Source organism: Pezoporus wallicus, unplaced genomic scaffold (genome assembly GCF_028554395.1).
Source record: "Pezoporus wallicus isolate ANWC-B61680 ecotype Strahan unplaced genomic scaffold, APGP_CSIRO_Pwel_v1 contig_2372, whole genome shotgun sequence".
Lineage (NCBI taxonomy): Eukaryota > Metazoa > Chordata > Aves > Psittaciformes > Psittacidae > Pezoporus > Pezoporus wallicus.
Genome location: NW_026635198.1, coordinates 265,155 through 283,162, shown reverse-complemented (window position 1 = coordinate 283,162; position 18,008 = coordinate 265,155). Strand labels below are relative to the sequence as shown.

The following is an 18,008-nucleotide window of genomic DNA, read 5'->3' as shown; positions in this document are numbered from 1 at the left end:
TTCTATGATTCTATGACCATTTTCTCATACAAGTATTGTTCAGGAGACAAGTGTTCTGGAGACAATTTTCTCATAAATCTATTTGTTGCCTTCAAATTATGTTGCTACATCCTTCAGCACAACATGCTCTAAATGTTGCTCACAGCCATTTACAAAACCAAAAATTTCCTCCTACTTTTCATCACTTCATATCTGTGGTAGATGAAAAAATAGCTTAAAATGTGATTGCTGACAGGTATCAGATAATTGAAAGAATGTAAACCCCATGGGTTGAGATAAGACCAATTTAATAACTAAAGTACAATATATTACTACTACTACTATTACTAATAATAAGAATGTTAAGGGAAATAACAAGAGGAGAGTATATAAAACTAAGAGAGGAAAGGAAAAAAAAACCAATGAACACAAGTGATGCACAATACAATTGCTCATCACCTGCCAATCAATAGCCAGACTAACAGTGATCTGCCCTTCTGGGTGACTACCCCCAGTTTATATACTGGGCATGATGTGCTGTGGTATGGAATATCCCTTTGGCTAGTTTGGGTCAAGTGTCTTGTCTCTGCTCCATCCTGGCTTCTTGAGCCCCTCCTTTTTGACAGAGCATGAGAGACTGAAAAGTCCTTGATCAGGGTAAGCATTACTTAGCAACAACTAAAACATCAGTGCATTATCATCATTGTTCTCAGACTAAAGCCAAAACACAGCACTGCACCAGCTACTAGGGAGAAAATTGACTCTATACTAACGAAACCTGGACAGTATCCATACCTTATTCCATATCATTCACATCATGACAGGTATGACACTTCCCACCATCACTTTTCCTGTCTTTTGATAGATATAAATATATATACACACAGATATCATTTCCCTAGTCTACGGACCATCTCTACAAATGTTTGCTGAGTTCATTCAGACCATGACTTGGGGCTCCATCTGTTGTAACAGTCTCTCTGGACAGACAAGATGAATGATGTGTGGTGTTGGGTTGTTTCATGCTGAAGCTCACTCCCATTCCATTACAGCTGCCCTTCCCCAGTTTTGTCAAAGTTCATTCTTTGTTAATGTGGTGATCAAAAGGGTGTCAGGTTCAGATTCGCAAATCTGGAACGATGGAGATGGGTGCCACGAGGTGCTCAGCACAGTGATGGGTGTATAGCGGCCATGGAAGTGATAATATCAAATGTTATACGTCATCATACAGTTCAATTGGCTGGCCATTTTCACCCAGAATCAAATCTCCTTGAGATACAAACTGGACTTCCCACATCCTCCCTCCAGGTGTATCCAGGTCCCTGAGCAAAAGCAATCCTATGAGTGATTTTGTCTTTGCTGAAGAAGAAATCGCACAGAGTGTTTTCCCCAGCAAATTCTTTATGTGCACCACAGGAACTTTATCTCTCTCTACAGTATGTAAAAGTTGTGACTGTGGTGGGCCAGCCCTGTTGGCAGATCCTCTGGTGGTGTTGACCAACCAAGTGGCCTTTGGTAAGTATGTATCCCAATGTTTGAAAGTTCCCCCACCCATTGCTCTCAGTGTAGTTTTTAACAGCCCATTGTACCGTTCGATTTTCCCAGAGGCTGGTGCATGGTAGGGGATGTGATATACCCACTCAATGCCATGCTCTTTGGCCCAAATATCTATAAGGTTATTCCGGAAATGAGTCCCATTGTCTGACTCAATTCTCTCTGGGGTGCCGTGTCGCCACAAAATCTGTTTCTCAAGGCCCAGGATAGTGTTCCGGGCAGTGGCATGGGGCACAGCGTATGTTTCCAGCCACCCGGTGGTTGCTTCCACCATGGTAAGCACATGGCACTTGCCTTGGTGGGTTGATGGGAGTGTGATATAATCAATCTGCCAGGCCTCCCCCTATTTGTACTTCAGCCATCGTCCTCCATACCAAAGAGGCTTTAACCGCTTGGCTTGTTTAATTGCAGCACATGTTTCACACTCATGAATAACCTGGGCAATAGTGTCCATTGTTAAGTCCATCCTCGATCACGGGCCCATCTATATGTTGCATCTCTGCTCTGTTGGCCTGAAGTGTCATGGGCCTATCAGGCTAAAAATAATTCACCTTTATGTTGCCAATCTAAGTTCATCTAAGCCACTTCAATCTTAGCAGCTTGATCCACCTGTTGGTTGTTCTGGTGTTCCTCAGTGGCCCAACTCTTGGGTACACGAGCATCTATGTGGTGTTTCAGTGGTATCCAAAGGATATTAAAAAGCTTTAAAATTTTCAAATGCCTGGTGGCAAAGGGGAAGATATGGGAGGAGGTCTCCTCCACAGGTTGGCCCTCCAAGGAGAAAAGGCAAAAGGTATAATTATTAATAGTTTCAATTATATGGCTCCAAAAATATAGAGGTGATGGCAATGCTTAATACACATACCAGATTGGTTTCACAACCAGCAATTCTATCGTATCACAAGCCATTACTATAAAGCACACCAAAGTGAGAGCCTTAGTCCAGGTCCCATGGATGATAAATATCACTGGAGGGAAAGCATACTGAAAGTAAGGTATTAGATAATGCAAATCTGAGACCAAGCTTGACCAGTTCTGAGAGCAAATAAAAGATCTGTTTTTATCTCAACTGTTCCAGCCCCATGTTGGGCGCCAAAAAATGCTATCATGGTTTAAACCCAGTGAGTAACTAAATATCACACAGCTGCTCACTCACCCCCCCCCACCTTTTCCCTCTCTAAAGGAGAATTGAAGTAATGTAAACCCCATGGGTGGAGATAAGAACAGTTTAATAACCGAAGCACAATGTACTAGTGCTGGTGATAGTGATAATAATGATAAGGGAAATAACGAGGGGAGAGAATATAAAACTAAAAGGGGAAAGGAAAAAAGCCCAATAAACAGAAGTGACGCACAATACAATTGCTCACCAGTGGCTGACCAATACCCAGCCCAACCCGAGCAGCTATCTGGGCCTTCTGGGTGGCTCCCCCCAGTTTATATAATGGGCATGATGTGCTGTGGTATGGAATACCCCTTTGGCTAGTTTGGATCAGGTGTCCTGTTTCTGCTTCCTCCTGGCTTCCCTTGCCCCTTCCCACTGGCCGAGCATGAGAGATTGAAAAGTCCTTGATCAGGGTAAGTGCTAATGATCAACAACCAAAACATCAGTGTGTTATCAGCATTGTTGTCAGACTAAAGCCAAACCACAACACTTCACCAGCTACTAGGGAGAAAATTAACTCTACCCCATCAGAAACATGGACATAAGAAAAAACCAAAAATAGTCCAAACAACCAAAATTATTAATGGAAAATACAGTCAAATAGAGAGAGGCTTTTAAAGATAAGTTCTTGGGGAATTACATCTACAAGAAACGTCATTCTCTCTGTTTGCAAGAGGGAAAAAATATGAGAAACCTATAAATTGCTGCTGTCCTTGTTGAAGCTGGGGTAGATAGAGTTAATGTACTTCAAGTAGCTGGTTCAGTGCTGTGTTTTATCAAAAAGGTATACATGTTTGAAAGAATTCAGGTTGCTTCTTTCTCTTGCATGCCTTTATGTCACTTCTTCAATAATTACTATCGTTTCTTCAGTTTCATGCATTATTGACTGATTCTTATATTCTGTCTATTAAAAGAAGAAGAAAAAATTTTGTTAGTGTTTCATGCACAAGATTAGCCATGAGATTACAATTTCTAAGTTTCCTGTCATTCAGGGATTTGTAATTTGTTAAATAGAAGCTACAATGGGACTCCATCAATGGGAGGAAGTAGACATGTCTAGGTCTTCCTTCCAAGATGAGCTCCCTAGAGTGGAACAAAAGACTTTTCAAGTCAAAAGCCAGAAAACTCATATTTTGCAACATAGAAATGTTAACATGATGAAGGAACAGAAAATAAAAAGATGCATACAGGCCCACCAGTGATCCAGTGTCCTTGCAGATACATTCTTGCTTCCAGACCTGGCTGTAGCCAACTAAAAGACTGCATATTGCAAATTGGATGAAACTGCAGCATGCTCTCTAGATGGGCAGTTCCATATCTGGATGGGTAGCTCTTGCTATGCCTGTCAGTTGCTGCTGCTTACAAGTCTCTCCATCTCTGCATAAACTAGAACCTCTCAGCTCTCTGTTATACTTTATTGCTTACCATACCCTAAGAACCTTTCCTCTTTCAGCATCGTTGCCAAATACCAACATGGATGTCAATATCTACTACGGCACAACTCTTTTTGTCCAGCAGGAGATTTCTTTGTCCCTTTTCTCCTCACAGCTGGCCAACAGTCTGTATTATTAATGTGTTGAGAAGTTTATGCTCAGCACTATTCTAGTGATAGCATGTGGCTTATAGGGAGAACAGGGTGAAAATGTAATTTCTCCAATGCTTCAGGCAGATGAATGACCACAGTTTCAGAATGGAAAAGGGAGAATAGAAGAATATTGACCTTCTCTTTCAATGTCTCAAGAACAAAAAAAAAATTATCCTTACTTCTGTGCACCTTCCTGGCACTTAGGTCATACCTTTGAGACTACGGTGGATCCTTAATTACAACAAATTTCAGTCAAATGGAAAGAAGACATACCTTGAAATCTATTGGGCAGAGCTCATAGAATGGGTCTCTTGGCCGTGGTATTATAGCAGATGCTTTTTTCAAATAAGATCTTCTACAGTGACAAAAAAGGGTTGGTGCAGAAAAAATGTTAGTGTAACCATATAATAGTGTTCCTGAGGTATTATTTTACTCCTCAAGGACAAAAGTAGTGAAAAAGTAACTACAAAATTACATAGGCTGAACACAATGGTGTCATTTCATTGTTCAGAATTTGAATTATAATAATTTATTTTATTACTTACTAGAGAATGATTGGAAATTGCTTTTTTAAGTATCTGAATATGAAATATCCTCAAAGCAAAAAACATTACAGGGTCTAATGGCAGGAAAGCAGCAATGATATAAGGCCTTGTCCCAGTATCAGAAAGTTTTGTGTTATACAGATCAAGTGGGTAAGAAGGTTAGGAACCAGAAATACAGAACCAATTTGAGGGTCAAGATTCCTGCTATAGTTCTGTGTTGATTTTCCCCCTCCCTCCTCTCATTTAGAAAGAGGCCATAAATTCTTTTGGGGGGGGAAAGTGGTGTTATTTCAGCTACAGAATAAAATCTTTGGACAAGGAATAAAGCTTACACTGAGCAGAGAAAAAGTACAAGGCCTACTGGCAGCACTGATATCAGAGATAACATATATGATGAAGCAGATGTAAGTTGGCTTGTTCCTGAAAGACAAGAAGTCATCAAAGTGTTCATTAGTATCACAGAAGAGGAATGATTTCACATCTATGTGCAATCTGCTTTGCGTTATAGCATCAAGCATCAGGATGAAGTCACTTATTTAGCTTAGCACCTCCTTGCCCCATAACATGTGAAAGAATGGGGCTGACAGTATGTGGTCTGTGGCGATTTGAGATGTTACTAAGCATTTTGTGAGGAACTGAGGCCTACAGAGTCCTTCAAAATCCAGGATGGCAGAGCATTAACGGGGAAAACAGAAGTTTATAAAGCCAGAGGTATAAATGGTAGAAAGAAAAAAGCTGACAACAGATCTCAAAGAGTTTTGCTTCAATCGCTATCTCCTTGCAAGAAGCACCCACTGTCACACCGGAATGCTTGGAGAACTCATTCATACTGAGATAGGCAAATTCTTTTTATTGTAGTATATTAAAGTGCAAATATCAATGTGTTTTCATCTCTAAGTATGAAGTAATAAATGAGGCAGACAAATAATAACTGAGGGAAAACTAAGGCAGGGTAGTGATTTTTATTCTTACCAAACTCTACAGGTGTACTCCACTCTCCCCAGCTGGTGCTCACTAAACAACCATTGTCAGTTGCTCTGATTTTGACACTGTACCTTTTTCTTGTGCTGAAGCTCCCAAATATGTAGGAGTTTCCTGTGATGCTGCTTTCCTAAATGCAAAACAACTAGACTGAGAACTTTTTATTAACTAGATGTACAGATGTTAAGAATATGTCAGGTTCATTCAATGATGCAAAAAATTACAAAGGAAAATTTTGCGTGTATTCCTGTGGGCAGATTAGAGTGAAATAACAAAACCCAAACACTTAGTAAATTAGCTTGTTTCATCCTAATTCCTTTTGTTTGAACATTTTGTTGGTGGTGATATGAAGATGAAATATGAAGTATGCTTCTCTGACTCCTTAGTCTTCGATAAACAAAAGGGATTTGGGGAAAAAAACCCCAAAACAATAGTTTGTTTTTAGTCTGTAATGGGCTTATTTTACTATAATGTAGCTCTTTAAAGGTCTGGCATTCCCTTACTGTGGATGTTTTCAAAACTGAGATAGAGTTTGATGGCCAGATTATACAAAAGTGAAAATTGCTACATATGTTGAAATCCTTCTCAGAAGAATATTGAGCCTTCTTGAAAACTTGGTTATATATTTTTTGTCTTTTTTCTTTACACTGGCTTAATCTTTCAGGGGGTATTTTCTTGCCTCCTCCATCTCAACCACTTCCAGACATTATTAATAAAGAACAAAGTTCTCCACATTTTTTGTGTCTTGAGTGTAATGTGGAATTACGGATCATATTTCTGCATATATATATTTGAGTAGGAATTACAAAAGATTGTAAAACGGAAGGTTTTGTGACTTGCATAGAAGTATCATGAAGTTACACATATGCAGGTGTTTTTTGTACTATGCTTTAGAAAAAAAACATTTTAAAACTTTGAATTTAGGAAACTTGTCAAAAACCAGCATACAGAGTACACTGAAACTGGCAGTGAGAAACCAAAACAATTTGGTTGGAGGATGCTCTGATAGAGATAAAATTTCAACCCAGCATAAACAATAGATTTATACCGTAATAAAGACTTACTGTTCTAGATGTGTTTCTGATGTTTTTCTCAGGATCAGCCTAGAAACAAGAGAAAAATGTATTTATTTTTGACCAGCTGTACAGTGGATTGGAAGTATTCCCTTAATTTGCTGCTGCTGTCTGTGAGGGGCAGCAGTCCTCAGCTCGTGTGCAAGAGGGACACTGCACATCAAAAAGGAGAGATTAGTCAAATAGGGAAAAAGAACTGGGTATTGGTTGTGTGGTGGTATGTGTGGAAATAAAAGCATACAAAATACTATTAAGAATCATTATTATTCTTACCTTACTTTCTATGACAATTTCATATTTGAAACAATCACGTCTTTTCACATGACTTGTGCGAGGTGGTTGCCACTGAATTTCACAACCATGAGAAGCTTCTGTACAGTTCACAGTGACATTTGATGGAGGGGTGAGTTTTTCTACAATAATAGAATCAGAAATACTAATGATTAATAATCACTTTCTTCACTCTGCCTTTTAAAAATATAGGTAGATGTTCAAGCAACTGGATTAAAAATTTTTAATGCAGCTTTACCAGAGTTTTTATATTCACCCCATATTCTGAAACAGAACTTTCTGATTTAACACTCTAGATGAGGAACCCCGAGTATCAGCAACAACAGTATATAAAATTAAAAAATACAAGCAATTGCTTAGATTTTACTGAATTCAACATATAATCTGTGCAGGGTTTTTTATAGACTGTGTTCATATTAAGCGGAGGGTTTTTTTTTATTTTTTTTCGTATTAGCAAAATTCTTCCATTTAAAAAATGAAAGTTTTTGCTCACAATATTAAGGTAATTGATTCTTTTATATTTTGTGGATGAACAGAACTATGAGATCTAGGTAGTCCCACTCAACCATCCTTAGCTAGTTATTCTGCAACATGACACCTTTCTGTCAGAGAATAAATATTTGACTGAAATGTTCACAGTTCCCAGACTTATGATTTCAGATTGTCTCTGCATTCATTTATTTTTGTTCATTCTTACACTTTTGACTTTTCAGCTATCGAGGCTGGAGAAAAGAAAAAAAATCCCTAACCCATGTTCTGAAAAGCAGTATTTAAAAAATGTATTTTTTTTTTTTCCCCCAGGGATTAATTCTTCATTCCCTTAGCATAAAATTAGAAATAAAATAATGAAAATAAAAAGTCCTTACCAATTTTGTACAGGAAAATCACCTTCTTATATGACTGAATGTTTTGTGCATTTCTAGAACCGTTTACCAGGAAATAAGCTGCCTTATTTTCTATTGTCACGTTTTGGAATCTACATCCTGTGTGCCTTCCATAATTATCTTTGATGTAATTCTGGCATTCTGTGAAGTCTTCTTTCCTTTACATGACATATTGCATTAGTTAAATATTGACAATGTCACTTGTCAGAGAGAAACCAAAATTCCCTAGATTCAAGCAGACCGACTTACCTTGAGGTTTTCCAGTGCAGAAAATATTGGGTATCTCCTGAAACATTCCTGCCCACATGCCAAGTGCAATTCATGAAGGAAACATTAAAAATGACACAGACAAAATTTTCAATTGCTGTCCCATTCATGCCTGTGAACAATCAGAATATCCCATGTTCACTCTGCAGAAAGACTGTATAAATGCACAAATCATGCAGATATCTGCAAACTCATTTAGTAGTTTTTTAGCTACCTGATTAGTAAACCCAACTGCATATTGTCTGGGTCTTGCAGTTACCTGCTTACTGTGATTTTATTTGTGTTGAACCATGAGGATTATCTGCCATTGTTAGAGATGCTGAAGACGTAACTACGATTTAATCAACTCTAATCAAGTCAGGCACCATGACGCAGTGAAAGCTAATAACAAAGACAGTCACTATTGTATCCTTTGTTTATCTAAGGTCTTTCAAGGAGACACTGACGTTTTTCTCTTTCTAGTTTATACTTGAGGACTAGCTAAATTGTTCTCATGGCTTCTTGCTTAACCACTCCTCTTTTAATAACTCCGTATTTGTCACTTTATCATTATTTACTTAAAAAAGAGGTAAGGCCATACTCTCATGATCCTTTTCTGTAAGTAGTGATGCAAACAGTTTAGTTTCTCTGTAGTGTACTCTTCCTCCTGAACTGTCTCTTATGTTGTTTGACAATGATAATAAAATACATAGTGCAAGCATTTCAGTATCCTCACAAGCATCAAATAATTCCTGTGCAGATTATTGATCAAAATCTTAAGAAAACTTAAAGTATTTCTGTGTGAAGTTGTTTTCCTTCTGCACTGTGGTTTTTAAACTCTCTATGAAAATTAGCTTCTGCTAGACGCTGTGCAACAGCACAGGCCACTCAGTTACCTCTTAGAGAATTCTGAATCCTGACACATGTCCACAGGAGACTGTCATGTTAGGAGTTTGGAAATAGCAATGAGGTCGAAATCCTGTTGTAGTGCTTATTCTCATCCAGGTTGATTAGAGAGCTCATTAGGTGAGAATAAAAACTGTCCACTAACCTGCTGATTATAAGTAACATACAACCATGTAGCTTACCATGTCTCAGTACTGCTATGATTTTTATAATCAATGAAAAGGAAGGTATGTAATTGAAAAAATCCCAAAACCTTGCACTTTGTTTTAAAATTGTAATAAGAGAAAGGACACTGACACACTTCTAGTCTACTGGTGTCTAAATGCAGTACAGAAGAGATTCACTCTGCACAATGATTTTCCTTTATGGACTTAGATAGCTAAAAATTTGAACATTTCCAGTTTGACTGGCTTTTCAAGACAAAGTGACATAGGCACTCTTCAGTGTTGTAATGCAGGTCTTAAGAAGCAAAATACTGCTATGTGGATAGGCCAATAATACTGGAAACTTTTAATTTTAGAATATTTTTATATAATTATTTTCAGACCATAGAAAAAACATATCATCAAAATTTTGGCTAAGAGATTCATCAGACAAAACTTGTATTTGGAGGTAGTATCTATCTACCCCTCACATTTCTTTTACAGCATTAATACTAGTAGGAATAACAAAATACAGTGTTCCTTTGCCTAGCTTCTTTGGAGTAAAATAAAAATAAAGAATAACAAATAAAAACTGAACAAAATCCAGAAAGGAACATAGAAAAGAAAACCAGACAAACGCAAAAGCAAACTTACCTCCTCCTTGAAAACCCGTTTCCTTGTGGCTGCTACAGTAATGGTGAACAAAAAGGATGGAAGGTGTGAATTTGGCTTGGTGGTGTATTTTTGTGCACTTTGGCAATGTGATTTCATTAAGTTCTTCTGAACTGCTTATGTAATAGGGTGTAAAAACCCGCCTACATCTTCCTCATTTTCCTTACCCTGTACTTCTGTAATGTGACTAGGAAAAGCATGGTAACAGCCGTTGCTTTTCACCATGGAGACAAATAGGTGAGAAAAGAAGGACACTCTCATTGTCACTTCATTTACGTATTTTTCACTCATTTCTGTCACTTATTTTTCATATAAGAGTTTCTACTAGGCAGAACCTCAAATGAAGGTGAATATGTGCATCTACCTTTCAGTTCAGGCCTAGATCAGGTATCATCATTTAAGCCACAACACTGTTCTCTGCTTGCTGGTTAGGGTCACAGGTAGTGAGAGGAGAATAAGCTCAGTGCTCTGGATTTCCCAACAGCTGTTCCCAGCTTTGCACTATCCAGCCTCATTTCCTGTAGATGTGTAACGAATCAATATCACCAGACTCCACAACTTTTTCACTTGACATGTGTAATAATTTTTCTGGGCTGGGTGAATTCAGTGAAGAGACCAGGGCAAGTTCCAATACATATGCAAATGCCCTGAGTGTACCAAATCAACACTATGTCACTTGTCTGTGCTGGTGCCCTGGTCCCAGGAAGGTTGCAATGACTTTTGTCCTCTGTCTTCAGTCTGAATGTCCACTTTCCAACTGCATTCAAAGTCAGCATACACAGTGTGGTGCTAGCACAGTCAGTTGTGGACTGCCCAGTCACAGATACCCACAACTGCTCTTGTTAGCAGGCTCTGAAATGAGTAAGCCCAAGGCTTTTTTGCTATTTTGACTGCTCTTGACACTGAAGAGTGAGCCTGTGTCCTGAAAGGTGTTTGTCCATCAAACCAACTCTCTGTGAACTGAGAAACGTCGCAACTGCCTTTCAATAATTTGAACAGGCAAATGAAGTTATTAAAGTAGACAACAGCATTTAAATGGGATTACTAGTTTTACTATAGAAATCTGTTATATCTCACTGAAAGAGGAGTATTAAATCTGATCAAATCTGTCCTGCTTCTGTCTGTATCTTGTACAGCTTCATTCCCACCAGCCTTTGTTCTTGTTGCTGTTCTGGGCAAAGGAGGAATTGGGGGTGTTCTTGAGATGTTTCCCCTTTTTCAGGTCTCAATTCCTCAATTTTATGTATATGGTTACAACAGGACACTAGCGTGTTCCCTGCTAAGACGCTTAATTTCAGGACCTACAGAAGTAAGGCTTTTTGTTCTCTTTCTCACTTTCTGTTGTAGACATATCTACAAAATTGGAGCGAATTATGTTTTGGGGACAGATTCATATCAGCGATCCTGAAACCTCATTTTCTATAAGGTATGTACAACCTGCCCAGCCGGATGACAACAATACTGTGTAGGTTCACAGCTAAACAACTGCTTCTTATAAGCGTCTGTAAGTTGCACAGAATGAAACAGGTCTTCTGAGGAAAGGATGTAAGTATGTAATCACACTGATGTCAAAGCTTTCAGTGTGGCAGGAAATACTAGTTGTTGTGTAATGGACACAGTCTATAACTTTGCTGCTATTATGTTCTAGTTTAATAAATGAAAATTTCTCAGAACATTTAACACTGCTAGACAGATGAATTATCCAGGAAAACAACTGTGATAGTTCAGTGATTTCTTGTAATTTGGGGGTTATGTTCTCTAGTTCATCAGCAGGATTGCTGTTTTCCAAAACGTCAGTTAGTTCCACATCTTGTCCTTGAGCCTGTTAAGAGCAAATTGCCTAGGAAAAAAAAAAAAGGAAGTTAAAGAAATTGAAGGATTTAGAAAAGCCAGAGCAGAAAAGAGTTTGAATCCCATCAGTGGTACGTACAAACTCCTAGATGATCAGACACTTGATATACACTGTCTATGTTCCAAGAAGGCGATAAAATATGGAACCTGATCTGGAACCATAGGTATCACTAGGTAATTTGCCATTATATCAACACATGAGCCTTCAGGTTAAGCCACTCATTAAACAGATGAGTGGGACCATGCAGTATAAAATTAAGGATGTTTTCTTTGTCGTCAATGACAGAGGAAGAACATGTCCTTCTATTTGATTCAGGCCATATTATTTAAATTATCTCCAAGATGTGGTACCTGGTAAACTTGCCCAGGAACAGGCTGCCCAGGGAAGTTGTGGAATCTCCCTCTCTGAAGACATTCAAAACATGTCCTGAACATGTTCTTGTGTAACCTGCTGTAGGTGGCCCTGCCTTGACAGTGCGATTGGATCAGATGATCTCTAGAGATCATCAACGTTAACGATTCTGTGATTCTGTGAAGTTGCACTCACTACATCTTCTCTGAAACAGTATATGAATTGTTTGCAACTAAACCCTCAAAATCATGACCTAACCTTAGGAAACAAGTGAAATTGCCAAAATGAAAGAAAATGTCTTTCCTGATGAGAGTTCTGTGTCAGGTACAAACTGGCACATCTTTCAGATCAACTGCCAGGTTTTATGGAAAACAAGGTTTTCAGCTCTGTTTCTCTGTCACCATTCTATAAGGTACGGAAAGATAATCATCAGATTGTGAAACGTGCTTTTATATTACTGTGTTCAGGTAGAACAAAAGCTAATTGATGATCTTATGACTAGTGTGAATTCTCCATTTGGCTTCCAAGGAAATCTTACAACATCTTGACTAGAGAAAAATCAGTCAACCCAGCTCTGCCTTGTTAGTACTTGTGGCAAGATACCAAGTTGGCACCAGATGAGCTGTAACACTTTGTAAGACAAGTGCGCCCATGACAATCCAGCATGCACATTACTCATGCTCTGCTTAGTGATGAGATAAAGAAAAAAACCCAAGCATCAAGTGGTAGTCTACCGATGCAAGGCAGAGCACCAATTTTATTACCTTTCTCTTTTGTATCAGCATTTCTACATCCTGAGTGTGTGTGGGAAGGACATGCTTTTGCAAGTAAATACCTGGAATAGCTTCCATGAAAACCTCTGCAATGGTCCACAGACTAATGGTCTTTCTCAGTAGAGGCCACTACTACAAGTATGTTTCATGTTACTAGTGTTTCTCCCCCAGGCTGAGGAATGGCTTAAGATAAACTCACCTGTGATTTTCACCTTGAGCTCAGCATGTAGAATTGGTTGTGCCTGTCCGTCTTTCACAGAACTTCTGTGAATGCTGGGCTGTTTGCTTACTTCAGGGAAGAGCTAGTTTTCAAGCTCTATTTAGACTTGTAATTTCCAAATAAAATGCTGGAAATCTCTCTTTGGAAAGCTTTCAAGTAGAGAAAACATTTTAAAATGTACTCATCCACCATCCACTGTTTGTAAGCTGCCCTGGTTGGGATACTTTCTCTGCAATAATGAATGGAAAAAAGTGAAAGTTCACTATAAAGCTCCACTTTAAAAGAACAGGTTGGTTGGCAAAACAGATCAAAAGGTTTAGATAGGTGGATGATGCCTATGCCTTTATCATGGTTAATAGCAGGTGAAGTAATGCAGTATGAGTGCAGGCAGTCAGCAGTTTCTTCTTAGTTAAGAGGTATTGCATCATTTTTATTCCATTTCTTCTAAAAAGAACCAGTTTTCTTAAAAGACTCTGCAGAGAACTTTCATTAAAGGCTTGTGGGAACAGATGCAAAACGATATGCAGAATTCCTGTGAAAACATAGCAATTGAAAAAAAAACAAGACCAAAAGAAAACAAATTCTCCATTTCACTTTCAAAGGTGTGAAGAATCAAACAATCAGCAAACTGATTTCTGTGAGACTTAAAGTAACCCCTCATCGTGGTTTAAACCCAGTCAGGCAACTTGTTCACTCACTCCCAGTGAGTGGTGCCGGGCTGACAACAATCGAGGCCCCCCCCCCCCCCCCCCCCCCCGGGACTCTCCCCTTCCCCGCTCCCGGAGGAACGGGGAGGAGGATCGAAAGAGTGCAGCTCCTACGGGTTGAGACAAGAACAGTCCAGCAACCAATGTACAACACAAATCACCACCGCTACCACCACCGACAACAATGATAAGGGAAAATAACAAGGGAAGAGAATACGATACCACCGGCCAAGAAACGAGTCCCACCTGGAAGCCTGTGTCCTTCCAGGTAACTCCCAGTTACCCCCCACCCCGGGCATGACGTGCTGTGGTATGGAATACCTCCTTAGCTAACCTGGGTCAGGCACCCTGTCTCTGCTTCCTCACGGCTTCCCCTCCTCCCTGGCAGAGCATGAGCCTCACAAAATCCTTGTTCAGGGTAAACATCACTTAGCAACAGCCAAAAACATCGGTATCACCAGCACTGTTCCCAGGCTGGAAGCCCAATCACAGCACTGCGCCAGCTACCACAAAGGAGAAACATGACTGCTACTGCTGAACCCAGGACACCCCTCCCAAAAGAAAACCCCAAGTGTGTGTTTGTCTTCCAGTGAAAGGTTTCCCCAGAAAAACAAATACAATGTTGCTAGTGGTGAAGTTGATATTAGGAGGATTTTATAGTTTAGTTGTTTCTCCTCAGTGACATTTTCGTGTTAGAACAGAAGGTAATTGCATGAAAAAATTCATGGGATAAACATACTAAGAAAAGTTAATGTAACTTCAAATAGAAATCAGGAGATTCTCTTTGAACCTCATAGAGTGAAACTGCTGAGAAAGCCAAGGGGGATCAGTAAGAAGATGCAGAATTCACTTAGTCTTTCAAAGTTGATGCCGCTTTTTGCTGAAGTCCCTTCAGCAAGAAAAACACCTTCCTGAAGAAAGTGAGGGCTGAAGTACACACACTCCAGAGCACATGAAACAGTAGTGGCACTGATCTGAGGAAAGCTATGCTGTATGTTTATTTATAGTTCTTAAAAGAGCACTTGCATCAGGCATGCTCATAAACAGCATAAGTAGGAGAAATCCACAATTACATCAAAATTTTATTTTGACAAATTGCATTATAGCAGTGTTTGGGAGGTTGAGAGACCTTGTGAATTACCGGCCATTGCATTTATCCAGTACAGTTATTGTCTTCATGAAACAGGAAATGAGAGAGAAGAAAAACTTAGTTCTTCTGATTGCAGCTCTGTAGAGGAATTAAAAGAGTCCTGCTAGAGGATAAAGATAGTGTTGAGACATCTGTGTCAACTTCTGTAATTCTTGAAACTGGACCCTGCAGATTCTCAGAACAGAATTATTCTTGGAACCCTGAGCTCAGCACCGGAGAAACTGGGTCATAATGTAACTGTTATAATGAACTGTGATACAAAAAACTGGGATAGTATAAAAGCCTTAATTTATTGTCAAGTGAATTTCCTTTATTGTGAAATGGATTGAAAAAGTTAGAACCTTCAGTATTTATACAGAGTCAACAATAAATATGCAATCAATTTCAGTATAGACAATCTATAGACTAACTATATGGAATGTATGAATTAATGAAAATTCACCCTGTCTTGTAAATAAGAGTCTCAAAATCAGTGCTTGACCTAGACATGGATGTTTTCACCAAACCATCTGTCCTGGGTTCAGCAGTATCAGTCATTTTTTCTCCTTCTTAGTAGCTGGTGCAGTGCTGTGTTTTTGACTTTCATCCTGAGAACAACGCTGATAACACTGATGTTTTTAGTTGTTGCTAAGTAATGTTTACTCTGACCAAGGACTTTCTGAGACTCATGCACTACCAGGGAGCAGGGGAAGCCGGGAGGAAGCAGAGACAGGACACCTGACCCAAACTAACCAAAGAGGTATTCCATACCACAGCACTTCATGCCCAGTATATAAACTGGGGGCAGTTACTCAGAAGGGCTAGATCACTGCTCGGGTCGGGCTGGGTATCAGTCAGCGGGTGGTGAGTGGTTATATTCTCTTAGAATCATAGAATAGTTAGGGTTGGAAAGGACCTTAAGATCATCTAGTTCCAACCCCCCTGCCATGGGCAGGAACACCTCACACTAAACCATATCACCCAAGGACTCATTGAGCCTGGTCTTGAACACTACCAGGAATGGAGCATTCACAGCCTCCCTGGACAACCTATTCCAATGCATCACCACCCTAACAGGAAAGAATTTCCTCCTTATATCCAATCTAAACTTCCCCTGTTTAAGTTTTAACCCGTTACCCCGTGTCCTATCACTACACTCCCTAATGAAGAGTCCCTCCTCAGCATCCCTATAGGCCCCCTTCAGATACTGGAAGGCTGCTATGAGGTCTCCAAGCAGCCCTCTCCCCTTGTTATTTCCCTTATCATTACTATTAATGGTGGTAGCAGCAGTGATCTGTGTTATACCTCAGTTACTGGACTGTTCTTATCTCAACCCGTGGGAGTTACATTCTTTCGATTCTCCTCCCCATCCCTCCAGAAGTGGGGGGGAGGAAGGGGGGAATGAGCAAGCGACTGCATGGTTCTGGGTTGCCAGCTGGCCTTAAACCATGATGCCATTCAACTTGATGATGGAGTTCACCTTAGCTGCTATGTAGTCTGAAGGACAATTTGGTGCATTTCCAAACTATGCTTCAAATCTGACAAGCAGAGTTTATACCGCTTCAAGAAACAGTGCTAAGAATATATTGGCTGATTTTTTTTTTCATATCTGCAAATGCCAGTAGGTCTCCTCAAGCTACAGTCTGCTGATTTGGTCCAAACCCCTCCTTTTCCTTTATTTGTGACATACAGCAAAAGCTGTTTGTTTTTCTAATGAAAACACTCTGAGATGTAGCAAGGAGATTTGTTTAAACCTTTTACTCCTTCTGTTTTGCAGTTTAAAAGGAAACGGGAAACTGTAGGCAACTGCAGCTAATGGTAGGCTGACCTCACATGGTAAGGAAAGTGTAAGCAGAAATTTACTAAGTATCAATTTATCTGTAACAATGCAGAGCTGCAGACCCAGCATATCTCAGCATAGGGTTATCCAGTAGGTACACTAGATAGCCCTATCATGGGTATTACAGTACTTGGAAACTGAGAAGCTCAGCTTCTCAGTGTGGCGGTGACTAGTCCCTAATCTTCAGTTTACAAGAAGTATTTTTTTCACTCTATTTGCTTTATTTTTTTGCTTTAGCTTGCTTGTCTCTGATCCTAGGCTACCATCATGTGGCCAAAATGAGAATCTTCTCAGGTAACAGAAACAAAGACTGGTTACTCAGCCTGGAAACCAGCAACGTACTGCCTGTGTACAAGAAGGCTGCAATGTGTAGTCTTCAGAGGGCTTAAATTTTCTTCTTGACTGCACTCAGTCATCCCTTACGTAGACACTCTGCCCTTTGGTTTGTGTTTGTTTTGTTCTGCTTTAATTCTTCCCCGCCCACTTACTGACAAAACACACTCTAATTTCTGAAAGAAAAGGTGCAAATTTTTTTTTTTTGTAAGTAGCAGCACTGGCCCACTCCATGCATTAAATTCAGGTTTATCTATGCTGGGCATTTCTGCTGACACATTCTAAACTTACAGTTTTAAGTCATCCTGATGTGAATCCCTTGGTGTAGTCTCCCATGACATTCTTGCCTCTAGACTGGGGAGCTATCAGTTTAAGAGATGGACTGTTAGATGTGGACTGTTAGATGGCTATGGAATTGGCTGGGTGGGTGTACACAAACACTTACAGTAGTCAATGGCTCAATGTCCAAGTGGAAACCAGTAATGAGTTGTGCCTTTAAAGGGTCTGTACTGAGACCAGTGCTGTTTAACATCCTCATCAATGGCATAGTGGGATTGAGTGTGCACTCAGCAAGTTGTTAGATGACACCAAGCTGAGTGGTGCAGTTGGTTGGCTAGAGGAAAGGGGTGCCATCCAGAGCTTGACAGGCTTGAGGAGTTGTCCCATGCAAACCTCTTGATGCTCAACAAGGCCAAGTGCAAGGTCCTGGGTTGGGTTAATCCCAACTATAAATACAGGCTGGGAGATGAAGGGATTGAGAGCAGCCCTGCAGTGAAGGA

General features: G+C 39.8%; 1 protein-coding gene across 1 annotated transcript; it reads right to left on the bottom strand.

Annotated features, from left to right (window-relative positions):
• Positions 1 to 2,816: 2,816 nt before the first annotated feature.
• LOC130600390 (granulocyte-macrophage colony-stimulating factor receptor subunit alpha-like) lies at positions 2,817 to 9,395 on the bottom strand. The gene is made up of 9 exons (XM_057411661.1): positions 9,200 to 9,395; positions 8,307 to 8,436; positions 8,040 to 8,215; positions 7,156 to 7,295; positions 6,874 to 6,912; positions 5,801 to 5,939; positions 5,161 to 5,248; positions 4,557 to 4,638; positions 2,817 to 3,602 (listed from the first exon to the last, which is right to left on the bottom strand). The coding sequence occupies exons 2-9, from the start codon at positions 8,432 to 8,434 to the stop codon at positions 3,531 to 3,533; spliced, it is 864 nt and encodes a 287-aa protein (XP_057267644.1). The 5' UTR covers positions 8,435 to 8,436; positions 9,200 to 9,395; the 3' UTR covers positions 2,817 to 3,530.
• Positions 9,396 to 18,008: the final 8,613 nt, after the last annotated feature.